General features: G+C 41.2%; 1 protein-coding gene across 2 annotated transcripts; it reads left to right on the top strand.

The window, feature by feature from the left end:
• Positions 1-5213: 5213 nt before the first annotated feature.
• Positions 5214-23381, top strand: ENO1 (enolase 1). 2 transcript variants are annotated; one of them, XM_044671257.1, is made up of 12 exons: positions 5214-5316; positions 8838-8931; positions 11435-11530; positions 14082-14140; positions 16299-16368; positions 18396-18529; positions 18924-19146; positions 20661-20858; positions 20974-21175; positions 21978-22086; positions 22272-22330; positions 23006-23381. In XM_044671257.1, exons 2-12 carry the CDS (start codon positions 8847-8849, stop codon positions 23073-23075), a joined length of 1305 nt encoding a protein of 434 aa, XP_044527192.1. In that variant the 5' UTR covers positions 5214-5316; positions 8838-8846; the 3' UTR covers positions 23076-23381. The 2 variants fall into 2 exon arrangements, with proteins under 2 accessions (XP_044527192.1, XP_044527193.1); XM_044671258.1 differs by lacking the exon at positions 14082-14140 and adding an exon at positions 13711-13769.
• Positions 23382-26349: the final 2968 nt, after the last annotated feature.

Raw genomic sequence — 26349 nt, 5'->3', positions numbered from 1 at the left:
AGTGTGGTATATCTAAGAACCTTGCAACAGTGGCTGTCTCAAACTCACCTTGTTCAGTACAGTTTCCTGCTAGAATTAACTGGTTCTGCTAGGAAGGGCTTCCTTGTATCATACCTTGCTTGATGTCTCCCTTTTTTCCTTGCTCTCTCTTTTTTTTATTTCTTCTTTTCCAAGGCATAATAAAAAGAGAAAGGAAGATTTGAAACTATCTCAGCATGGGCCCCTAGGGCTTACTTTGAGCATGGGAGAAATAATAAGTCTTCAGTTTCCTAAAGCCCCAGTGAGCAAGGCATCCAGGCAGCAGCAAAGATGACTTGCTGAGTCACCAGGCTAGGATGTTAGCTTTTAACAGGAGCAGACATTTCAGCCTCTTGCTGGTAAAACCACAAATTCTGCTTTTTAAAAAAAAAACCCAGCTTGGGTAACCTTTCTGGCCTTTGTTAAATGTAAAAACCATTTATTTGTTTTTAATTTCTTGATCTTTCTGATGTCCTGCATCTCAGGCTGGAAGGGAAAACGAGCAGATTATTTCATTTGCCAGACTGACAGGGGACATTGTTCACCTTTTAGGCCTGCATTTCAAATGTGTCCATGGCTTTGAATGTGTAAATTCTACAGAGAAACCATTCCATTTCCAGACCTTACTTCTCATGAAGCTTATTAATCTTCACATAAGATTGATTTCATGGAGGTTTTAGAAATAGGAAACTGAAACTGGCCCTAGATCATGAAGTCACAGACTCATATATAGAGTTTTAAAGCTGAGAAGGACTTAAGAACATCTAATCTGATTTGCTCATCTTTGAGAAAAGGAAACTGAGTCAGAGAAAGGGGATATCATTTGTCCAAAGTATCATAGAAAATTAGTGGTAGTAGAGCGGCATATACCAGCTACAGAGTAACAGGAAATGGGTATGATTCAGTTCTCCACCACCCTCAAAGGCAGATTCAAGGTCAATGCATTTGACAAAAGCAGCAAACATGTAAGTCTCTAAATTGAAGCATGGTTGAACAGGAGCAGTGGATTGAGAGGAGGAAACCCCAACTGGATTCACCTCTAGACTCTGTGACCTTGGGTGAGCCATTTTGTCTCTGAATTCCAGTTTCTCCATTATAAAATGGGATAACACTACTACTGTTTAACCCAGAGCATTGTATTTGTGAGGGACGGGGTGGGGATAGACATGCTCTAAACCTCAGACAATTACAGACTTATAGGCTATCATCATTTTACTATCTGCAGAGCACTGGATGGCCTGATTCAGGACAGGAAACTACGTTTAGAAGAGAGAGTTCCTCCCCTCCCTTCCCTTCTTTGTCATTGACTACCAAGAGTCTACACTTGTTTCAAGCTGTCACATAATTTTCCTTCTCCTTTTAAAAAGTATGTTTTACTGATGATGCCTTTGATCTTGGTCATTAGGGATTGGGGAGGAAAGGAACTCCATCCACTCCTTCTAGATTAAGTAATTGCTTTCTTAATCTCCTTCCCTTTTGAGAAGCAGTGTGTTGAAACTGATAATGAATTTGTGGTCTAGAAGCCCTCAGACTCTTCTTCTTTAGACCTCAATTTCCTCATCTGCAATATGCAGGCATCAGACTTAATGACCTCTTAGATCCCTTCCAGCTCAAAATCTATCATTCTTTGCTCACCTCCATTCTTCTGAAAATGTCCATGAAGACAAACATCTCTTTTCTTGACCTCCCTAGCACTCGGCACTGTCACTTCTCCTAGTTCCCTTCTGTTCCTTGAAATCTCTTTCTTCCTTGATAATAAACTGTTCATGCTTACTTTCCTAATAAGAGGTATAGTACAACTTATTAGAAGGAACATGTGTTCTGGAGTCAGAGGACCAGAGTTTCTTTTCCTGCCTAACCAAGAGCAAGTCACTAATGTTCTTTAAACTTCAGTTTTCTCCTATAAAAAATGGGAATGGTGGATAAGATGGTCTTTGAGATTCTATCTAATTCTAATTTCTGTTCCTCCTGGATCTCACAGTCTAGGAGACTTGTCCCCTTTGCTCTATCCATCTCATTGTATCTCATACCACACTTATCTATGGACATGTCAGATTTCCACTATTGCATTATAAGAGCCAGCATGGAGATTGTGCTGCTTTTTCACCTTTATGAATCCGTTCATCTTTGCTAAACACAGTCTTATCAGTATTAGGTACTTCATAAAGGTTTGCTGAATTAGATTGACAGGTAAGCTGGTTCTGCTGTCCTCTGATTTGGTTAAACTACCTCGGAAGTATTATGTTCACTTTTGAAGGCCTCATTTTTAGCAAGGATGTCATAAGAGAAGGTAGCAGATAGAGCTAGCTTCAAAGTCCAGAAGGCCCACTGAGTTTAAGTTGTCTCTCTGACACGTACTTCTTAACAAGGACTGTCATAGCAAAGAGTAGAAATAGGCTTCATTTGTATCTCCCTGAGCCATAATACCAACACCACAGAGGGAAGGAGTACATATATTTAATATGTTGAATTCTCGCCATTTCTCCCCATTTTATGCTAGTTTAAAAAAGGGGCAGTGTGAAAAGAGAAAAGACCTACTTGTACAAATATATATATATACATATAGTTGCTTTTTTTGTAGTGGCAAAGAATTGGAAATAAAAGGGATGTCCATCAATTAGGAAAAGGCTGAACAAATTGTGGAATGTTATGGTGATGATTGAATACTATTGTGCTGTAAGGAATGATGAACAGGATGATCTCAGAAATAGCTAGAAAGACCTTCATGGACTGATGCAGAGTGATAGAAGCAGAATCGGGAAAACATTGAACACAGGAACAGCAATATTGTGGAATGATCAGCTGTGACAGATTTAGTTATTATTGGCAATAAAATGATCTAGAACAATTCTTCGTGACTTATGACAAAGAATGCTCCAGAGAAAGAATTGTTGGGGTCAGAATGAAGATGAAAGCATGTGATTTTTCAGTTGTTTATTTGGATTTATGTTTTGAGGTTTGGGTTTTATAAGATTTCTCACTTATAAAAATGAACTATATGGTAATATTTTGCAAGATAATACATGTAAAACCCAGATCAAATCCCCTGGAAGAGAGGGAAGAGAAGGAACAGAGAAAGATAATAGGTTCAATCTTAGGAAAACTTGTCTGGAAATTTGTTATTACATGTAATTAGTAAAAAAAATGAAAAAATAATTTAAAATAAAAATAAATGTTTAAATGAGGCATTGTGTCATAGAGGATAAGCGGAGCTGGCTTCCCACTTTTGAACCATACTGTTGTGTGACCCTGGGCAAGTCACAACTTCACAGGGCTCTGGCAGTTAGTCTTATATTATTAAAAAAAAGTGCTAATCTGCATTAGTAGATGGTGTTTCCTCACCTAGGAGTTCCATATATCAGTGAAACAATCCCTACAGATAATCTAAAGATTGTGCCAAGGGGGACAATCAGGTTGTTGAAGATCTTGAACTCAGAGAATCATTTTGAAGAAAATGGGGTATTTAGCATGGAGAAAAGGGAGGGAGGGAAAGAGAAAAACTATCTTCACATATACATTTGAAAGGGGGTTTAGATTTTTAATCTTGGGCCCCACTGGAGTCACACATTCAATAAAATGCAAAAAAAGGGCAAATTTAGGTTTAATATAAGCTGAAACTTAATTAAAACAGTGCAAAGGTGGAATGTCAGTCTGCCAATCAATAAACACTTATTAAAGTCTATTACTGGGGGGGGGGGCAGCTGGGTAGCTCAGTGGATTGAGAGCCAGGCCTAGAGATGGGAGGTCCTAGGTTCAAATCTAGCCTCAGATACTTCCCAGCTGTGTGACCCTGGGCAAGTCACTTGACACCCATTTCCTAGCACTTACCACCCTTCTGCCTTGGAGCCAATCAATACAGGGTAATGATTCCAAGACGGAAGGTAAGGGTTCAAAATAAATAAATAAATAAATTTAGTCTATTACATGCCAGGTACAAGTGCTAAAAGCTGCGGATACAAAGAACCACAAAAGACAGGCTTTGCCCTCTAGGAGCTCACAGTGTGAAGCTGGGAGACAGCATGGAAACCAGTTGGGCAGCCCGGTCCAGGCTGGATGATTACTGGTTGTGTAGGAGAGCTGAATCTTGTACCAATACGGACTGGACTCAGACGGACACGGAGGCCCTATTTAACTCAGAATTTTTGTCACAAGCTGCAAAGGGATTCCATGAACTCCAGGGCCAGGCACTGGGCTGTGGGTGGGAGGAGGGTGGTTATAAAGTGAGCTCTCTGATTCGCTTTACGCCCAAGGTGGTGGGCCACTGAGCGGCCGGCATCGCCTCGCCTTCCTGCATTCATCCCCCAGAGCTCGCGGGATTCTCTTACCGCCCCCCCCCCCCCCCGCCCCATTCGGGAGCGAGAGCGAGAGCGCGAAGGCGAGCCCTCGCTAGATGCTACGTTTTCCCAGTCACGCAGCACTGCGGGTCTCTTCCATGGCCGGTGCGCCTGCGCGCGCGGCTGCTTGGGAGGAGCAGACCTAAGGGGCTGGGGTTTTTCCATTGCTAGTAATAACCTAGTAGGGTCTTGGGGGAAGGGCAATGATTCCACCCTAAGAAGGCTGCAGGACTGAGCGGTCAGTTCTTTCTCCAGCTCTTGCTTGGAGGGCGATGTGGGAAGAGCTTCCCCCAGAGAATGAGGGTTTGGAGCTTGGGAGAGAAGGAAATAGGATTAAGGCCAGGGGCCGGCGCGAGAGCTAGGCGGCCTAACGGGTTGACGGTTGCGCAGGCGCCACCAGTTGGAGGCATGCCTTGGGTTGGGGGAAGTGGACGGGCGGGAAAGAGGATCAGGGTCTGGTGTGCTGCTAGCCCCTAACAAAAGGGCAAGACCAGAGACCTAGAGCGTGCCGGACGCTGAGTACGTGAGCTCCAAAACCGACACCCTAATTCCCCCTCCCCCCACCTCTGCCCTAGTGGGAGGGAAAAGGCTCCATTTGGTCCAGCTCCTGTCGTAGCCCCTCCCCGTCGGTGGGTCCTCCCACCCAATAAGGAATCCTGCGGCGAGAGGGACTGAGCGTTCCGCCAATGGGGGGGGCCGCATGCAGCCGGTGGCGCTATGAGAGAGGCGAATGGGCGAATGGGGAGGCGGTGCCTGAGCCCTTCCCTTTCCCTCCAACCTAGAGCGGAAGTCTGGAGGGAGTGGGAGGTGCTGCCCGGACTGAGCGAAGAGGAGAAAGAGGAGGAGCCACGAGAGGAGGAGGAGGGGTTCTTTGGGGTGAGCTCGCCCATTTAACGCTCCCTCCTGGCGTAGGCAGACCCCTCGGCCTCTCTTCTCTGAGTTCGTCGGTGGAAACCGTATTCAGGTAAAGGGAGTCTTCCCCTCGTGGGCCCGCATCCGCAAACTACCAGGGGTCTCAGAATTGTGGGGTGGCAATGAAAGAGGTTCCCCGCTTCTCCGGGCCCTGATCTGACTCCCCGTGGACCACTGTGGTTCCCACTACCTAGTCCCAAGAGCCGCTCCCTATGGGCCCTCGACAACTTTTTGCCTCGGGAGAGGACTTCAGAGGTCATTGGAACCCACCTCGGCCCCCTTTTTAGAAACTATAAGATTGAGGCCCTCTGGGGTGCTGTGCCTCACTCAAGGTCACCCAGATCCGGGGAGGGCCCGGTTAGAGACTTAGTAGGGTGACTTTGCGGGGATGTGGATAAGTAGATAAGTGGGTGAGAAGTAGATAAGATGCTTGCGGTAATGAACACATTCCCCTTGCAGTTTGGGGAGTTCCCTCGCATTTGGGTGAGGAGATGCAAATCCCTGCTATTTTATCTCCTAGGCGTACGATTTGTTCGTCTTGGGAAGGTGAACTCTTAATGAAAAACGATTTCTTTTAATACCTGTAGGATTTGGAATGGAATAATTCCTTAGGCTAGTCCTAATTCCTGAGAGTAGTTAAGAGGACTACACTTGAATGGGACTCAATGAAAGGAATAAATGGGTAGTTATTATCGAGCGCTTAAGGTAATTGTGCTTATTTATCAGTAGCAAGTGCCCATCCTTGGGGGGGAGGTAAGGGGAGTTATCTTTTGTCTAAATATAGACTACCCGATGGACCTGTTATGGAATAGTTCTGCTTCCCTCACTTTACAGATAAGGCCCTGAGAAGTTTTAAGTGACTAAACTGAAATAGAGGCAGGAAAAAATAATGAAGGCCTTTTTGGTGGTTTCCCTCCTACCCCCACCCCTTATTCTTTTCAGATGTACATTCTTGCCGCCTCGTGGTCTGTGAAACTAGGCCCTTTCCTAAAATGGAGGAAGGGGCTGTTGATAAGATGCATTTCCCCCAATAGCTTCTTAGTCCAAAGTGTTACAGTGATTGGAGTTGGCTCAGTGATTGCAATGTAGTGGCTTGAAGTCCAGCTAAATTCCTTTGGAACAAATTGTAACTTAGAATAACTGAAACGAATGATGCTTATTTTTGACTTAAGTTAACACCAGCCAGAGTGCCTCCTATTGGTAGCATAGAGTATGCAATTCACATTGGGAGAACCTTTTTTTTTATTCCTTTCTTGTAATGCCATCCTCTCATATGCCAGAACAGAACCTCTTAAAATGCCCAGAGCATCCTGGTCACAGTTTCTTCCAAAATAAGTTCTTGTTTAGTCTTACTGGCAAGCTTTCTAACCTGGCTCATAGTTAGGCCACGACTTTGCCTAGGATACTTCCTTAGCCTCTGGTATATGAGTCAATCTAGAGATAAAAAGCAAATCAGTAGAATCATGTTAATAGAATTGTTCTTCATCCAGTATGTCATTTTAGTGAGACACAGTAAATACAAGTGGAGGAGAGGTGGTGTTCACACTCCCCCTCCCCCACAATATGGTGCCTAAAACAACTGTTATTTTAGTTGTTTTTGTGACCCCATCTGGGGTTTTCTTGGAAAAGATAGGGTGATTTGCCACTTCCTACTTCAGCTAATTTTACAGATGAGGAGGCTGAGGCAGAGTTAAGTGACAACTGTGAGTTCACATTTGAACTCAGGTCTTACCTGCATGCTGAGCACTCTCCAGACCTGCCACCTAGCTCAGGGCAACTTTGCCAGTTGTCTTAGAACAAATCCACCAAAATAGAGTGAAGTGAGAGCTGTGAGACTTTTAAAAAAATGAAATTGGAGTTGGAGGGTTGTCATTTTAAAGAGTTTTCACTAAATGACTAAATTGTAATTAATGAAAACAAAGTTGGATTTATATTACAATCTGATATTAAGTATAATTTTAAGAGGTGAATTTAAAAATGAACAGAAATGGCATGCAGTTAGCTTACATGCTTTATCTTTGCTCATGAATAATCCCTTTTGGACTATAAGACAAAAAGGGTTAAGCAAGTGGCTTAGTGTCTACATTTGCTATCCCATTTGTTGCTTTAACATTCCAGAGAAGATGGAGGACAGGCCAGTTTGATAATCCCAGCCCTTCTCAGTTGTTCTTGAGTTGTTACATTTGTTGCCTGCCATGGTGAAGACTAGGAACAAATGGCAACATGAGCTCCCTACACTTGCTGCTGAGCCTAGTCCTTCCCTAGTGTTTCCCGCCTCTCATTTCCAGTAGGGGAAGGTTATGGGTCAATTCTGCTTCAGTTTAGATGTCTTCTCCTGTATCCCCAATTTTTAAAAAGAGCCTTTTTTCCCATATACATTCCAATGTGTCATGGTTATGTCATTCCCAAGACATAATTCCCATTTACAAGTTATAGCATGTTTCTCAGTTCCAAGGGAGGGGATGCTAGACCTGGTCCAGAAAGAATTCCTGGTGAGGAGACTCACTCTTGATACATGTTGGCACTTTCTCAGCAAGTTATCTAATTAAGAGCTGCTTACAGGTTAAGGTGGAATAGTATCTTCAGCCAGGATGTAGAATTCAGACCTAGAATCAAGGTTATCTAACTCATTTTTTAAATCCCACAAGATGGGGAAAATGAAGAGTTCAGAAACTTACACTCTCAGACCACTAGACATAACATAACTGTTATGGGGAAATTACAGTAAGCACTCAACCATTTCCTGATCCTCGATGATTTTGTATTGTACATTTGTTGAATGTGATCTCATTCAAGCTCAGGACTGTTTCAGTTTAGTCCAACTCCTTTAAGTGTCTTAGAAATTCTTGACAGTCACAACTAGAACCCAGGACTTCCTTGATGATCACTTCACCTAGGGCCCTAGTATCCTTCTTTTTTCCCAATCCTTCATTCAGACCTTGGTACCTTCAATCACTGCTGTTTTCCTCATTGCTACTGCTACTCCTCAAATTCAGTACTTATTAGCCCAAGCTGTTGTAATACCTAACTATAAAAAGCATTCGTTTCTATACCTCTTTAAGAATAATAAAAATAATAAAGCTTATCCTTAATTTCCTAAAAAACTGTTGTTTCCTCCCCAGCCTACAAGTTTACAAAAGCAACCCTTTGTTGCTGGGCTTCAAGGCCCTTTCATAGGCTGGCCCCAATTTACTCTTTATTTTATCTCCCACTATTTATCTTATTTTTATAGTTTATTGCAGCTGTTTATCTGTGTAATTTCCCTTATGGAATTTGTTCCCCTGCTTATCCATTATTGAAATTTTGCTCATCCATCAAGATCAATATTAAATGATCTACCCAGCTGGAAATGATCTCACCTACCCTTACTCCTGTGGAATATATGGTTTGCACTACTTATTAGGCCCTTATCTATCACCTGCTATCTTGAGTTGTAGGCCTGCTTTCTAGATCACTTAGAGAGTGAGGTCCACCTTTGTGTCCTTACAAGGCTATGGTAAATGCTCATTGTAGAGATCTATTAGAACTAGAGCCGAAGGGTGACCTTAATTATTTGAACTTTGTTCCCCACAGAACCTCAAGATGTCTATCCTCAAGATGCAGGCAAGAGAGATCTTTGACTCTCGGGGAAACCCCACTGTTGAAGTTGATCTCTACACTTCAAAAGGTGCATCCCTCATTTACCTGTCTGGACCCCAGTGTTTGTTTTCTTCCATTACTGTTATGCACACTGACTATTTTCCTACCATGTTAAAAGCATGAGTCTGTTTTTAAAATATAAGCCAAGTCTTCTAATTGCAGGGGAGATATTTGTAAGTCAGCTAACACAGACCTGGCACATAATAAATGCTTCTTTCCTTATGCTTAAAAAAAGTCTTTATAGTCCTAGGCACACAGGAATAAGCTCTGGCTTGGGCATGACTAATGGGGTGGGGCCCACATGAGAACATTACATGGTGCTTCCAAGTGTCCTCAACTTATTCACTTTTTCAAGACAAGCAGATATGAAGCAAGGCTAAAACAAGGAAGCAGATGAGGAAGCAAAGTTAGAACCAGGGCACCTTCTCTCCACAATGCCCAGTACAGGAGCTGGGGTTGAAATTGTTTCATAGGCAACAACTGGATTTGTATTTGTTAAGACACTACAGAAAAGAGGCCAAAGGGTTTACTGATTTAAAATGTAGCTCTTAATTACTTTGTAACCAAAGTAGGGACAGAAGTAAGATCGCAGAGTTCCCGTGGAAACCTGTTGGGCCCTGATTCACATGCTCTCCCCAGGAAGTGGAGGAATTGGGGTTTTTTTGTTTCAGTAGAGAAGGAGAGGGAGCTCTTTATTGCCCTTAAAAAAGAGATGATGAAGGGGCTTGAGGTCAATGAGAAGTGAGATTAAAATGAATCACCTTGGGATTATTTAGCCTATTGCTGACTAGTGAAACTGAGCCTCTTGAAGTGAGTGTGAGTCATAGCATGACCAAAAAATTTCACTCTTCCCTACCCCCACTAATTTCCTTCTTGCTAAAAAAGTGCTACTGCTTTTCATTGACAGTTTGCCTCTATGGGGAAGCTCACTATGTGCTGCTATTTGTAGTTAAGCCAAACAGCCTCTGAGGTAGATGAGCTTAGTGAATGGGGTCATATGTGTTTCATGCCATGTTGACTAGGCATCTCTTCATGATGTGAGCTGTTGTGTTTTCTTGGAGGTTTAAACTGTTTGGTGCCAAAGGAATAAATTGAACTTTTAAAAGAAAAAAGCGTACCTTAAGGCAGTTGTTATAAAGGAACTCTTTAATTTCCTGGTGCTTTTATAAATAATCAGACCTGAGTTTAATAACATGTCTCCCATAAACCTCAAAGGTGGTATTTATATTAGGGAAAGTAAGGTTGTGGTTTTTACAAATCCATTTATTTGAGTTTCATCTTTAATTAGCCTATCTAAAATTATTGCCATCTACACATTTCCCCCATCTTGTGTCTCCTTATTTGTCATTAAAACTGAAATGATAATAGTATGTTAAAATTTGATTTTCTCTGTTGGGTCATTTTGGATTTTGGTAAAAATCTTGGTGCTTCCCTTGCCACATCTGAGCAAAGACTTGGGAGTATTCATGAAACACTTTGATTAGAAAATGAATATACTTATAACTTTCTACTCCTTGTCATCCATTTGCATTTACAGCCCAGACACCCACTAGTTTGGCATATGTTGGAGGGAAAATCTTAGTTGCTTATACCCAGTAATTGCCTATAAAAAATAAAAATCCACCAGCTTCCAGGTCTCCCAGATCTTTAAATTTTTTTAATAAGCCTTATCTTTTGTTTTAGAATCAATACTGTGTATTGGTTCCAATCCAGAAGAATAGTAAGGGCTAGGCAAATGGGATTAAGTGATGTCCAAGGTCACTCATCTAGGAAGGTCAGATTTGAATCTGCCACCTAGCTGCCCCCAAAATGTGTTTTTAAAATATGATCTACTAGTGCCTGTTTTCCCTGTTTTCTTGGTCCACTGTAGGTATGAGCCTAGACTAGTAGCTTTCTGTATCTGTAGAATTGCATAGTTCAGATTCTTTTAAGGGTCTTTTACTTCCAAGCTTTGTGTCTTTTTCTTGTCTGATTTGCTTCTTGGTGATGTTCCATCTTCGTTTTTCAGACCTCCTATTGTTCAAGGACTTAATGCAATAAGCAATCACAATAGACTTTGTTCTCTGGCCCAGCTGAGCTGATTTTGCTTCCTGAATGGTTGAATGAACTTGCTTGCTTGATAAATGTTTGAACCAACCTCAGGACTGAAAACTGGCTGCCTGGTTCAGCTTGATTTAAGAGCACTAGACCCACAGTGCTCCCTCCCAGGCTCTTCTCCAAACCTATTACTGTCAAGTCTACAGCTTTGTAGAATGATGCAATACTTGGACCTGAGAAGGATAAGTATTAGGAGAGCTTAGTGGAATCAGACTTAATGTAGGTGAGCCTTCTCATTTGATAGAGGGATGTGGAAGGAGCATTCTGTTTGCTTGTCATTTCTACCCATCTGGTAATGGGAGAGGTAACAATTTTAATGGCCTTTTACTTTACACATAGCTAATTACTCCTATTTTTTTTCTTCCACATTCCCTTCCTCTGTTTTTCCCCTCCCCATCCCTTTCCCTGCAAAACAAAACAAAAAAACTACCCAGGTCTCTTCCGAGCTGCTGTACCCAGTGGTGCATCTACTGGTGTCCATGAAGCCCTGGAGCTCCGAGACAATGATAAAACCCGCTACATGGGGAAAGGTAAGAGAACTTCACTCACTGTCTCTGCTGAAAGAGTGTCACTGTTGAGAGTCAACTAAGCCATAGCAGCTGCTTACCTACTCTTCTTCCTTTTCCACATATTTCTTTAAGAATGAGCCTCTAACCAGGCACTTACATGAATGAAGAATATCTGTATAGATCCTTGAATCAACTGGGAGAAATTGCATTTCTCATCTGTATTGTGTGTTTCTTTATCATGTAACATGTCTTTTAGCTAGTTCCTTCCTACTTCCTACTTTAGTTACTGGTCAGTGACATCCCCAAAAAAAACAATTGATTTATGGTTAGACTGTTTAAATTAGGGGCAGCTGGGCCTGAAATCAAAAGCATTTTAAGAGACCTAGCTTTGTGACCCTGAATGAGTCACTTGACTTGTTTGTCTCAATCCATTGGATAAGGAAATGGTCTCTTTGTCAAGAAAACCTCATACAGTTTTGGTTGTCTACCACAGAGTAAGACATAACTGAACAACAAGAAAAGGAGACTTGCTAGTTTTGATTTACCTCTTTAAAGCAAAACCAAAATAGTCCATATAAGTTCCATTAGCAAATTCATTTTTCTAGTCCTAGAAAATATGACAAAAAGTAGTGCACTAAAACTTGGTATTCCCTAACCTTAGAAATTTAGAATAGTCCTTTCAAAATGGCTTTTCTTAATTTTGGGCCAGTAATCCTATAAAGGGATCTTGATTTAGCTAGAATAATCACCCTCTTCTACTCTCTACAAGTTAAAGCATTGGAGTTGGACTTCATATTTAGTTGTGGTAGCTAGAATTTAGCATCAAAATAATTTCATAGTGCCTCCCCAGACTACCCACTATTTTAATTTACCTCCTCTGGGACTTCTCTTGGGCCACTTTAACAATTCTTCACCTCTCATCTCAAAGCTAGAGGACCTAGCTCCTAGCCCCAGAATTATGTTCATTCGTTTTCTCCTGACCCCTTAATCAACTCTAGCTTTTCCACTTGGATTGGGCATCTGTCCTTGCATTTTTTTGTAGAATTACCAGTATTATGTAAGGCACACCTACTGTGAACATGCATACTTTGTTAGCAGACAGTAATACGTATAACATTTATTTCCATTACAGCAGTCCAGATATTTTGTTCTCCTTGGGTAGAATTGGTGAGGGGAGTAGTTGAAGCAGTGAAGAGGCTGTCATCTCCCAAGTTTCCAATGACAACTGAATGTATTTTGGAAATTGAAACCAGGTTCATGAAAGTAAATCTTTTAGGGAAAGAAATAACTAATCACTTTTCTGTAAGTTTTTTTAAAGGAAGCAGAATACAATAAGTTTAGAGTTCTGTATTTATTTCCCTTCTGTTTTAAGAAATCATCTTATGAAAAATGGTTTATATACAAGTGTCTGTTATTCCATACTTGAGTCTTAATTCTCATGTTGTGTGAAATTGCACAATTTCCCCAGCAACAAGTGCAGAGTCTACTGAGGATTAAGGTTTCAGGTAGGGAATAGCTCCCAGAGCAAATGAAACTCCCTCATTAAAGTAATGAGTCAACTCCCTTTGTTAGGAGTGCAATGGAAAGAGCCCTGATCTAGGAGTCAGAAGAGATGATTTTGAGTTTGGGCTCTTGCCTGATATGCACTGTGTCAGCATCACTAATACTTGTCCATATTGCTCATCTTATGGAGTTTCTGGTGAGGAAGTCCATCATAAACAGATATAACATGACTGAAATGTCAACTCAGATTAAAGGAACATCATTATTTTTTTTTAATTAAATATTTAAAATCACTTTTAATGTGTTTAATAGTATCAGCCTGCATAGGGGCAATTTAAATTACATTCCCAGGGCAAGTAGGTGGCTCAGGGGATAGAGTCAGACCTGGAGATATGGGAGGTCTGTCACGCTGGGCAAGTCTCTTAACCCCAGTTGCCAATCCCTTCTCTCCTGCCTTGGAACCTATATTTAGACTGCATTCTAAGGTAGAAGGTAAGGGTTTTAAAATAAGTAAAAAGTAAATAAGACAGCAAAGGGAACAAATAAATGTGTGGAATAAGTGCTACACCTGAGGATCCTGAGTCATTCTCTCTTTTTTGGGGTTCTGTTTTCATTACTTTTGTGTCCTGTACAATCTAATCTTTTCTGAGTGTTTTGTGTTTTCCTTTTTCTCCTTTGTCACTGTTACTACTGGTCAGGTGTCTCCAGACCTGTTAAATATGTTAATGAGTTCCTGGCAACAGCCTTGTGTACCCAGGTAATGGACTGGTAAAGCTTTGACTGTGGTCTGTCTGCAGATGGTATTTCCAATGCATGGTCTTCCAATTAACCTGCTGGCAGGTATTCTTAGATGGTGCCTCTATGATTTTAACTCTTTGGGATCCTGGATGAAAATAATTTAAGATTTAGGCAAGAAAGCTAATAGAAAGAGAAAAACATTCTAAAAAGATTTTTTAAAGTCACATGGTGGACTCCAATCTCTTTGACTATTAGTTGTTAGTAATCATCTAGCAATGCCTGCTTGGCCTGTGTATTAATGTCAGTGATTTGATTTGCTTGTTCCTTCCAGGTGTCTCAAAAGCGGTTGAGCACATCAATAAATCTATTGCCCCGTGCCTGATTAGCAAGGTAGGATCCTCCTCATTTTAACTAATACATATTCCCAATTTCAGTAGCCTTTATTTCTTAAGTGTCAAAAACAGAAACCACCCTGTGAGATTTTCTATCCAGTTCTTGAATACACTTCAGCCTAACCTACTGTCTGGCTGGGTATTTGCTTTTTCTTCTAATTAAAGGTGGGATTAAGAAACTTAAGAGTTTCATAGCATTTTGGGGCCTTGGATTAAAATTTTAGATGAAGGGAAAAGGCTGTAATAGCCTCTTTCCCAGTGAAAATGGCAGTAGGAACAAGAATCACTTGCTCATTTCTCATGGATAACATTCTCCAAATATTATTTTTTTAATTTTGAGAAAATCATTTGCACAAAAAGAAAGGGAAATATCACCCTCTGTATGGGGGACAGTTTTTCTTATTGAGAAAATAAACATTCTTGAGATAAGATTTCATAAAACTGAAAAAATTCCCTTAACCTTAATATCTAAACAAACTGCTGAGCATTAGTTCAGAAAGCCTGCTTATTCCAGGAACTGTGTCTATTCCCTTTGTCCTTAATTCTAAATGAGTTCTGAAAGTAATTGGTCACCTTAAAGAACTGGCTCTCCTTCTCAACTCTCCTTGATATTGTTAGTAGTACCATTGTCCTAAGCTAGAAATCTCACGCTCATCATTAACTTTTTGCTCTTCATAGTTTTGTTATCATAAGCAAATTCTTAAATCTTTAGGATGTATTTTGTATTTTTCTATTTCCATTACAATTTTGCTAGTCCTAATCTCTTTCTTGATTATATGTCCCCACTCATTCATCCTATAGTCCAATGCTAGATGTTATTTCTCACTCGTTCCTAAAATCATTATTTCCCTGGTCAAGAATTGTTTTCTTGCTGATTCTATTTGTTTACAAGTGCTTTGAATTATTAGTCTTCCCTCCTCTGGCCTCACTATATTATTTCACTAATGTGCACCTCCCATACAAGCCAGGTCTTAACATATCCTCCTCAGATATCATGTTTTCCTCTCTGCCTTGGATTGCATATTTTCTGCCTTTCCTTTGACATGCATGCATTACCTTCCCTTTAATACTAACTGTCCAAGGCCCATCATGTTAACAAGCATGGTAGATCCTTTTTCATCTAAACAAATCTTGTCTTTCAAAGTAGTCTTCTAAAGGGTCATATGTATATCTTCTGGGTAGGCTTCTGTTGCTCAGAAGAGAGTAAGAATCTGGGGTGTGTTGCCTTTTTAGCTAATTTCCACAGTTCACATTTGTTACTCTATGATGACTTTGGTGGTTCCCCTCCCCCTCCAACCCAAGCCAGTTCCCCCCATCTTTTTTACTGCCTACCTATTTATCAGATGGGCTTCCAAGTGACTTGATTCTTTGCAAAAATTGTCCTAAAATGACACTGTTTTGTCAGAAGTAAGAAGACTCTACAGGCAATTTCAAATGCTGCTAAAGTGGGAAATGGGAATACTGAAATAAGTATAAAGCTTCCCAGAGTAAGGAATTTAAGAGGAAATTATATTTGAATGGATAAATTCTGGTTTCTTCCATTTTCCTAAATTGACTTTCTAATTATCTCATATATGTTAATATCTCTAGCTAGACTGTGCTTTTTGAAGGTATTGGCCAGCCTTTTAACTTTCCCCTGTAACAATATAAGGCACATTTCTAAGAATCTAGTTTCTCTTTCTTAGTAAGGTGGACAGTTATAACAAAGAATAGAGATGGGTTTCTAAGTCCTTCTGATGATCCTGAGCAGTTCACTGGATCTCTTAGTGTTCACTGGATTTCACTAAAACTAATTTTGGAAATCCTCTGTTTCTCTGAGATCACATCTATGCACAAAGGACATAAATGTGTCTGTTCACAACTGGTGTTTATAGCTCATACAAAACAGGAGATTGTGCTTAGATATACATATGGTTCCTGATAGTCAGGGCCCAAACTTCTGGGCCCATATCTTCCACTAATTCAACGTGGTGGTTTGGGACAACTCACTTTTCAGGCTTTTGGTCTCCTTACCAGAAGTTACCAGATGATATCCCAAGTTTTCTTCAATTTCTTTCATCCTGTCAGACCTCTATCCCATGTTGGCCTTAGAAGCCACTGGTGAAGTAGCAAAAAATCTTCCTTTCTGGCAACTTATTTTCTCTTTTATGTTACAGAAACTGAATGTTGTGGAGCAGGAGAAGATTGACAAATTGATGCTAGAAATGGACGGCACTGATAATAAATGTGAGTTGCTTATACTGATGGATGCCCTTGATCTAAAAGGGAATGGAATAAAAGCAAGCAATGTGTCATTGTCTCCTGTGGAGAGCATTTGCCCAATTAGTCCTCCATAGATTTGGACTGGATAGATGACCTTGGGCAGCCACAAGGGCTGTGTGTGTAGCTCCTTGGGAATGTTAGCCAGATTCCATCAGTTGGGTGGGTTGTTTAGGGCCCAGGGGTTTTCTCTCTTCAAAAAATTTTTACTTAATTTAGAATATTTTCCCATGATTACATAGTTCTTGTTCTTTCCCTCCCTTCCAACTCCCTACCCCCATAGCCTATGTGCAGTTCTACTGGGTTTTACATGTAGCATTGATCAAGACATTTCCATATTATTGATATTTGCACTGGGATGATCCTTTAGAGTCTAAATCCCAGGGAATTTCTGGTCTCTGGTCACAGCCTCACATCAGATTCTGGTTGAAGTTGTCCACAGCAATGTGCTTGTTCACTGGTTGGTCCCAGTGCCAAAGCACTGTAGAGGAGCTTAGTTCAGGCAAACAGCAAGGATGTGTTTCATGGTTTCAAAGCTTTGTTTTTAGTGTTGCTGAAGCTCCCATCTAGAACCAAATCCCCTGACAGATAAAGAAAATAACCACCTCTTATGGAGCTAAGACTATGTCTATTTCAGAAAGAGAAGGACATTTGATGGGGATTTTTAGAGTGGATAACATGATTGACTGTAAAGAGATGACAGGTATTCAAGTTGCAGCAAGGACAGTTTTATAGGCATGGAGCACCATTGCCAAGGCTTAGGGAGATGAAGCATCAGCCTCAAATGCAAGAAACCACAGGAAGTGAGAGTGTAGAAGGGAATGAAATGTAACCATAATGGGAAATTGGAACAAGGCCAAAGTATGAAAAGTTTTAAATGCTTTAGAAGACAAGATGATTTAACCTCTGTTACCTGGCCCTCACCACTCTTGGAACCAGTACAGCCACTCCTTGACGAAGACAGACAATTTGATATTGATTATATATGTGCAGTTAGGCAAAACATTTCCTTATTATCCATGTTGTAAAAGAAAACATACCCCCAGAAACATATTTATAGATGTTTTCTTCAAATGGCCTTTCATCACAAAGACACAAAGAGTGGAATGTGGGGGTGTTGGGGACAATTGTTAGGAGAATGTGGAAGGGGACAGATCAAGGATTGGGTGTAAAGCATTTGGCCTCTTTAATTCTTAGAAGGCCTTAAAGCAGGCGTCAGCAACCTTTTTGGCCGTGAGAGCCATAAACGCCACATTTTTTAAAATGTAATTTTGTGAGAGCCATACAGTGCTCACAGTGTGCACTCCTATAATAGCGCCTGAAAACAAAATTGACTTTATGGCTCCTGCAGAAAGAGCCAGATATGGCTGGAGAGCCATGTGTTGCCGACCCCTGCCTTAAAACATGTTAGATAAAGGGGAGGGAAGAGAACTCTTGCTAATCCAGTTGTCTCATGGTTATAATCTGAAGGAAGTAAGGTCCTCAGCTGAAAGTGGGAGAAGGGTGCTATTGAGACTGGCTGAGACTTTATGAGGAACAAGGACAGTATTAAAAGATGAGATGGATAACATCATTTTGTACTGGGTCCAGTCAGGCATTTTAAGTAGGAGAAAGGGAGGGAAGAGTCCTCCTTTGGGGTTTGACAAGATGTGATCTAGAAGATTAAGGGACAAGAAATTTTGAGAGTAGAATGGCTTAAATGGTTGAGATATAGGGAAGGGCTAGAGGAATTGATGGTAATAGAGACAATAAGAAAATAGGACATTAGGCATTGTGACCAGATAAATGGGGTGGGTTTAGACATTTGGCTAAGGTTACTAAGGAGAAACTAGAATGGTTCCCATTTTTATTATAAATTCTTCCTGTGTTCTCTACAAAAGATGTTTTAGTGCTACTGTCCTAGACTATATATTAACCTCAACAGGCTATTTGTAAAAAAGTTTGGTAATAGGGATATAAACCTTATTTAACAAATCACCTGTCTGCTCTTTTAGCTAAATTTGGTGCCAATGCCATCCTGGGAGTATCTCTGGCTGTTTGTAAGGCTGGAGCTGCAGAGAAATGTGTCTCCCTGTACCGCCACATTGCTGATCTTGCAGGCAATGAAGAAGTTATCCTGCCAGTTCCGGTAAGTTGTCTCTATGGGCCAGGTAGTATTATAAAACTTTTTTTTTTTTTTTTTTTTTGCAAATCATGAAGCCATAGATAAGAGTGAATAATTGCTTCCTGGGTCCTCAATGGGTACATAAGATTCAGCAGCACATAAAGATGTAAAATCCAAGTGGATGTTTTAGTGCTTCCAGAAGGATAAGTCTAGCACAGATGGCTCCTTGTTTTGAAGGTCTTATTGGAAATGGAGCCAGACCTTATTTAATAAGGTGGGTTTATGTTTCCCTGTCACATGATAGCATGGTCTGTGGGCTCTATTCAGGCTCTCTCTGAAGGTATTTGTCTTTCATAAATCCTAGGGGAGTTAGATCACTTGATGGATCAAGTGATACCTCAATTTTTTTCCTCACTAGGCCTTCAATGTGATCAATGGTGGCTCCCATGCTGGTAACAAGCTGGCCATGCAGGAGTTCATGATCCTCCCTGTTGGGGCATCAAGCTTCAAGGAGGCCATGCGCATTGGAGCTGAGGTCTACCACAACCTGAAGAATGTGATTAAGCAGAAATATGGACAGGATGCCACCAATGTAGGGGATGAGGGTGGCTTCGCTCCTAACATCCTGGAGAATAAAGAAGGTAAAGGGTTGGAGTGAACTGACTTCAGTTTATGTTCTCAGTATCCCAACATGGTGTGGTTTTTTTTTTCCCCAAAAAGGATTTGGGGATATTCTTGTGTATTTTGGGGCAAGCCTTTCAGTTTGCCATGCTCCTTTTTGCCATTTAAGCCCTCAGAACAAGAACAAGAAACCAGTTCCCACTGGATATATGCAAAAATGTATTCTTTCATTCATTCAAGTTCATTTCCTCCCTAACTGGAATTAGAGAGTGTTTCTTCAGTCCTCTGGATTTGTAATTTTATGATTTCCTTGATCAGATTATTTATGTGCTCCATTTCACTCTTGATTTATAAAGAAATTTCTTAGGGTAAAAGATGTTTTTCCTAGATAACCTTCTAATTTGTTTTTAAACCTTCTCTTAACACAACGATACTCTATATATCCAATTCCAATTGAAGTTAAGTGACTTGCTCAGGGTCACACAACTAGGAGGTATCTTAAGGCTAGATTTGGATTCAGGACCTCCTTTCTCCATGTCTGACTTTTTTCAACTGAGCCAACTAGTTATACCTTCTCTTCTAGTTTTAATTGTACTAGATTTGTGCAAGAATTTTTTTTTATTTTATATGACCAAAATTAAGCATTTTGACTTATAATCCTTGGTTACTTTTTTAGTGATGAGCTCTTCACTTATCCATAGGTCTAGAAGGTCATTTTTCCCCTTGACCTTCCGAGTCACATTAAACTATGTTTTTCTATACGTGATTCCTACCAAACTGGCACTTTCCCCAAAAAAAAGAAACTTTTCAAGCTAGATTGGGTATGAGATTTTAATCCTAGTAGGCCTTTTTCCTTTTCTAGGAGGAAATTCTAATAAATAGGGTTCATTTTTTTCCTTTAGAGCTATTTAGCTGAAAAGCTTGAGTGATGGGTTTCTTCATTGAGAATGATTTTGCATTGGAAGGCTGAAAGTAGGTAGAATTGGGGGCTTTGGGGGAAGCAAGTCATCAGCATTACCCCATTCAAACATCTGGATATCTTCCTTCATCGTGTTCATGCAGACACATTTTTCTGGGCATTCTAATAGAGCTAGGCACATGGCATTGAGGCCTCGACTTCCATAGTGCTTGTATTTGTTGGATTTTCAGCTTCTGATTCCATTTAAACTCTGCAGCTTTTGAAAGGGCTGATCTCAGCTGCTTACTGTAACTGTAGCTTGGTGAATGCAGCTGCTCCTGAGCTATAAATCTGGGCCAGCTGCCAATGGGGAAGACTGTTTCTTCAAGACCTTGCCTAATTTCCTGCTGTGTGACCTTCTAAGGGCCACGCTACCCTTAGTTAGAAACAGCTTCTCATTACCAAGTCAGGGAGAGCAAAGGTAACTGCAACTAGGAACCAGACAAGTTCGATGGAGAGAGAGTGTCTCTTGCCCTCCCTGTTAAACTCCCTGCTTGATACCTATTGAAGTGAAATTTCTGTTTTCACCTACCAGTGTTTTCTTACCTCCTTTGCTGCTGCTGCCATCTTTTCCAGCTCTGGAGCTGCTAACGACTGCTATTAGTAAAGCTGGCTATACTGATAAGGTGGTCATTGGCATGGATGTTGCTGCTTCAGAATTCCACCGATCTGGGAAATACGACTTGGACTTCAAGTCCCCAGATGATCCCAGCAGACACATCTCCTCTGAGGCTCTTGGGGACCTCTACAAGGGCTTCATCAAGGATTATCCAGGTAGGAGTCATTTGGTATTCATAGGTGACCATGAGAAAGGGACACTGACATTCCAGGATATGTGTTTGTATCCACATGTAATGAGACCAGGGCCTTGCCTTTTCTTTTTCCTTAGTGGTGTCCATTGAAGATCCCTTTGACCAGGATGACTGGGAAGCTTGGACAAATTTCACTGCTACTGCAGGCATCCAGGTGGTAGGGGATGACCTCACTGTGACCAATCCCAAGCGTATTGAAAAGGCTGTGGATGTCAAAGCCTGCAACTGCCTTCTGCTCAAAGTGAACCAGATTGGCACCGTGACTGAATCTCTCCAGGCGTAAGTTCTGTGCAGGGCTATTATGGACAACAGGAAGGGGACCTGATGCTTCTTTACCCAGTGACCTTAGTCAAGTCACCTTCTAAGGCTGTTTCTTCATCTGTAAATTGAAATTAATAGCTGTATTCACCACTTTGCCAAAGTTGTTTTGAGGTTGTGTAGGTGAAGTATTGTATAACAGTGCAGTTATGAATGGAAGCTCTCAGGAAGAAGAATCTGGAGATAATTGAATTTGGCATGCAAGTTTCTCTTCTAACCTGAGTTCAAAGCTTTTTCTTCAAAACTTTTTTTGAATTGAGTTTGAAGTAATAGTCTTCAAGAATCTTTGCCTGTGGTATCAAGAATTTGCCCAGGGCCCAACCAGACCTATTAGGTGTTTTGCTCTAAATCCAGCCTGGTCCGTTGCCAGGCTAGAGCTGGCCCTAGAATATTCACTCAATAGTTGATTGCTAAAATGTCTACTTTCCCACGTCATAAATTATCGATTCATTCAATAATTTATGGAACTCTGCCTAGACACTGTACTTATCACATCTCAGTGTGGTGATGGACCATTACAAAGTGTTCTGGGGTGTGTTTAATGATTTTCATAATGTCCTGGTAGGTAAAAATAGTGTATTGTCATTTCAAAGTGGAGGAAACACTTGCTAAGGGGTCCCATCCAGGCTGTGATTCTCAGTTGTTAAAGGGGATAAAGAGAGTCTGCTTGTGTTGCTCACATATATTGTCTTGTTCTAAGTCAGGGGATCCAACATTGAAAATGATTGTTGACCTTGCTCACTTCTGTGTGTGTGGTGTCTAGGTGCAAGCTGGCCCAGTCCAACGGGTGGGGAGTCATGGTTTCCCATCGTTCTGGGGAGACTGAGGATACCTTCATTGCAGACCTAGTGGTGGGTCTGTGCACTGGACAGGTAAGTGCTGGTGCCTAATTTTTGTTATAGTGCCTTTCCAGTAGCTACCTGGAATGGTAATTATATTCACCTAGAGAGAGACCTGCAGAAGGAAGCCATATCTTAACTATACTTTGCTCTGACCTTTAGTCACTGTCTGGTTCTCCAAATACAAGTCTATATGTTACTCTTGATTTTTCTTCCAGATCAAGACTGGTGCCCCCTGCCGATCTGAGCGCCTGGCCAAGTATAATCAGATTCTTAGGTGAGGAGATCCTTTGCTTTTTTAATATATATATAATAATCCTTACCTTCTGTATTAGAGTTCCAAGGCAGGACAGGAAGGTCTAGGCAATTAGGGTTGAGAGGCTTGCCCAAGGATACACAGCTAAGAAGCGTATCTGTCTTTGCATTTTGCTTTCTTTGGTGATAGGGTTCTATAGCAAAGTACAGTTTAACTTACATTTAACCCCCAACAAAGCTTGGTTCTAAGACAGAAGACTGGTAAGGGCTAGGCAATGGGAGTCAAGTGACTTGCCCAGGGGCACACTGCTAGGAAGTGTTTGAGGCCAGATTGGTGGCTCAATCCACTGAGCCACCCAGCTGCCCCACTTGATTCTTAAAAGTCTTTAAAACCTTAGCTTGTCTTAGAATCAGTAGTGTGTCTTGGTTCAAAGGGAGAAGAATGGTAAGGGCTGGGCAATGGCGGCGGTTAAGGGACTTTTAAGTTGTTTCTGTTCCACTCTTTTCTGTGCTGTTCCCTGTGAAAGCACCCTGAACTCAAGAAGGCTTAAGTCCAGTTTCTAGAAGGGCAGAGAAGCTAGGAAACCTGGAGGCTGTTCTGGTTCAGGGGGGTGGTTGTTGCTGTCTTTTGGTTGGTGAGGCCATTGCATTGGCCTTCTTCATGCTTACACTTGTCTGTGTTTCTGTTTCTCCACAGAATTGAGGAAGAGCTGGGTGCCAAGGCCAAGTTTGCTGGAAGAAACTTTAGAAACCCTAAGGCACAATAGGCTGCCTGTGCCTAGGAGAGCCCAGAGCTAGCTTAGCAGGCACCAATCACCCAAGTAGATGTCTGCCCCAAGCACCAGACCAGGGCCTGTGCTGCTTACTGCTCCTCCTCCTCTCCTCCATGTCCCCCTGCTATGTTAGAAGTGTCCTACCAGGCTGTACCTGATCCCCCAGCACTGCTGGAAGCCCTTACTCTGTGACACCCCCAGCCCTTTGTGGCCACGTGTGGAGCCATGTACTTGTCATTGCAGGCCAGATCCTTAGTGAATTTTATGTGCAGAATAAAAGTATTCAGTAACCCGGTGAAAGATGTGTCTGCTTTTCCTCTGTGGAGGTGGTTAACATCTAAGAATTTCCCTCTGCCTTTTGTCCTGGGGGAGATATATATATACATATAAAAGCTCCTGCTACCAGTGCTAGGCACAGAAACAAAGACAAAACCAAGAGACCCTGAAGCTGGTGGAGGCAGGAGGGTGTTCTTTAGGGTCAGAAAAGGCTTTGGGTGGGGGCCAAGCTACCTTGAAGAAAGCCAAGACATGGACACAGGTGACCTGGGAGGTAGCACTGCAGATAGCTGGCCAGTTTAAATGGAATGAGGGTGAGAAATGTGAATTAAGGCTGGGAGAGGAGGGGATAAGTGTGGGAAGCATAACTAGGCTTTATTGGAGGCAGCTAGCTGGCTGGCTCCTGGGTTCAACTCCAGCTTCAGATACTTCCTAACTGACCCTGAGCAAGGCATTGAACCCCTCTTATTGGTTCTAAGACAAGGTCAAGTTTTTTGTTTTAAGTGTTCACAGGCTATTGTTTGAATGGATCTTGAGATGCTCTGAAGACTTTAGGAGTCTCTTGAAATAAGGCAAAAGGCTAGGAGAGCATGAACAAAATTAGTCTACCTTCAGAAGGAGAACAAAGGAAGTGAGTCAGCAGGACTGCAGCTGATGGGAGTGCTTAGGAAAGTGAAGAAAGACAGTAATTAGCTTTGGTGCCTGGTTGGATGTGGTGCTGGTGCTGGCAGTGGAAGTGGGAACTATGGACCAAGTCCTACTCCAAGGTGGCCATCCAGCAATTTCTCTTCTCATCTGAGCCCTTAAAGGTGGGTTAGGCAGCTCAGTGGTAGGTGGAACAGTGGCTAGTACTCTGGGCTTGGCATCAGGAAGACTAGCTGTGTCACCCTAGGCATGTCATTTATCCCTATTTGCCTCAATTCCTCCTCTGTAAAATGAGCCCAAAAAGGAAATGATAAATCAGGATCTTTGTCAAGACTGAAAAAGGAACAAAAAAGTGGAATAATCCCTGAAGGATGGGTTGGGTCAGGAAAAGTCATCAAATGTCAAAAAATTGGAAAATGAGGGGATGCCCTTCCATGGGGGAATAGCTGAACAAATTGTGATACCTGTTGGTGGGGGAATATTACTGTGCTGAACTGGAAATGATTCAGAGTGAAAGCAGAACCAGGGAGAAGATTTTATGAGAAAGATGCTATCCACATCCAGAGAAAGAACTGTGGGAGCAGAAACAAGAAAAACAACTGATCACATGGTTCAGTGAGGACAAGTGATCACCCTAGTGCAAATATCAAAAATATGGAAATTGGTCTTGATCAATAGCACATGTAAAACCCAGTGGAATTGCTTGTTGGCTACTGGAGGAGGGGAGGAAAAGAACATGAATTATAACCATGGAAAATTTTTCTTAAAATAATAAATTGATGATACATATAAAAAAAAGTCACCAAAATAGAAGATTGTCAAGATAAGGCATTTTTGGTGAGTTCTGGGAAGGAGAGTCCCTGATGGCTATTTGCATATTCCCAAGTCCTCTATTGATAGAGAAGGAAATGGCTCTTTTGCTTTTAGTTAGGGAAACAAATTGCCTTGTAAAAAAGACTTAAAAAAATTAACCTCCAGGAAATGAAGCAGAGTGAAAGGAGCAGAGCCAGGAGAACCTCAGACACTGGGCAAGGCTCTTAACCCCCATTGCCTACCCCTTACCACTGCTGCCTTGCAACCCACACATAGTATTGATGCTAAGATGGAAGACATGCGTTTTTTAAAGTGGCTATGTGCTCAATACAAAATGAAATATTCCATCCATCTTGCAACTAGTTCATATTCTAATAGATGTGTGGAATGAGAAATTAGTGTCATTCTCAAGTTATTAATGGTTATTAATATCTCCAAAAGTTCCATAAAAGCTGGTGCCCTCATCCCCATCCTTAACAAAGGCTATACAATTTTAAGCAAATTTACCTGGGGCAGGAGTCCCAGGCTAATGATCTTCATAGAGCAGATCTTAAATACCAATCTTGACCTCCCTTTTATTGTAGAAATCTCTTCCACTATGTTGAAGCTTCTTCCTGGTAGTCAAGCTTAATGGTTTGACATCAATCCCACCCAGATAATCCAGTCCTGACCTCTCTTTGTATAATATTCCTGCCCTTTATTTGTAGATTAAAATCTTTGTCTCCAACCCTTGATCATCTATTTATTTATTTGAATTGAAAATAATTTAGAAGATTTTTCCCATGGTTACATGATTTATGTTCTTTTTTGTAAATTTTTGGGCAGTTGTCTTGGGTCAATGACTTGAGGCAGTGCCTTCATTTCTCTCCCACTCTTATATTTTAAGTTACTGTTTCCTCTGGTCATTTTTTTCCCTCTGGTTAAAGAGAGTGTACCTTGAAATTTTTGAGGTCCCCTCAATTTCCACTCCATACATAGGGAAAACATACAGCATAAATAGAAAACTAATAATAGAAAGTTCAATATAAAGTAGTTTAAAAAGGCAAAGTAACTAACAGTTGGAGAAGACTGGAAAATCTTCATTAAAAAATGATGCCTGACAATTTTCAGATAAAGAAATCAAAACTATCAATAAGCACACGAAAAAGTATTCTAAATCTTTTATAATTGGAGAAATGCAAATTAAAACAACTCTGAGGAACCACTTCACATCTAGCAGATTGGCTAAAATGACAGCAAAGGAAAGTAATGAATGTTGGAGGGGATGTGGCAAAATTGGGATATTAATGCATTGTTGGTGGAATTGTGAATTGATCCAACCATTCTGGATGGCAATTTAGATCTATGCCCAAAGGGCATAAACTATGCCCAAAGACTGCCTGCCCTTTGATCCAGTCATACCACTGTTGGGTTTATACCCCACAGAGATCACAGGGAAAAAGACTTGTACAAAAATATTTATAACTATGCTCTTTGTTGTGGCAAAAAATTAGAAAATGAGGGGATGTCCTTCAATTGGGGAAAGGCTGAATAA

This window comes from Gracilinanus agilis, chromosome 3 (genome assembly GCF_016433145.1).
Source record: "Gracilinanus agilis isolate LMUSP501 chromosome 3, AgileGrace, whole genome shotgun sequence".
In the NCBI taxonomy this organism is placed as follows: domain Eukaryota; kingdom Metazoa; phylum Chordata; class Mammalia; order Didelphimorphia; family Didelphidae; genus Gracilinanus; species Gracilinanus agilis.
This window is presented reverse-complemented; position numbering and strand designations above follow the sequence as displayed.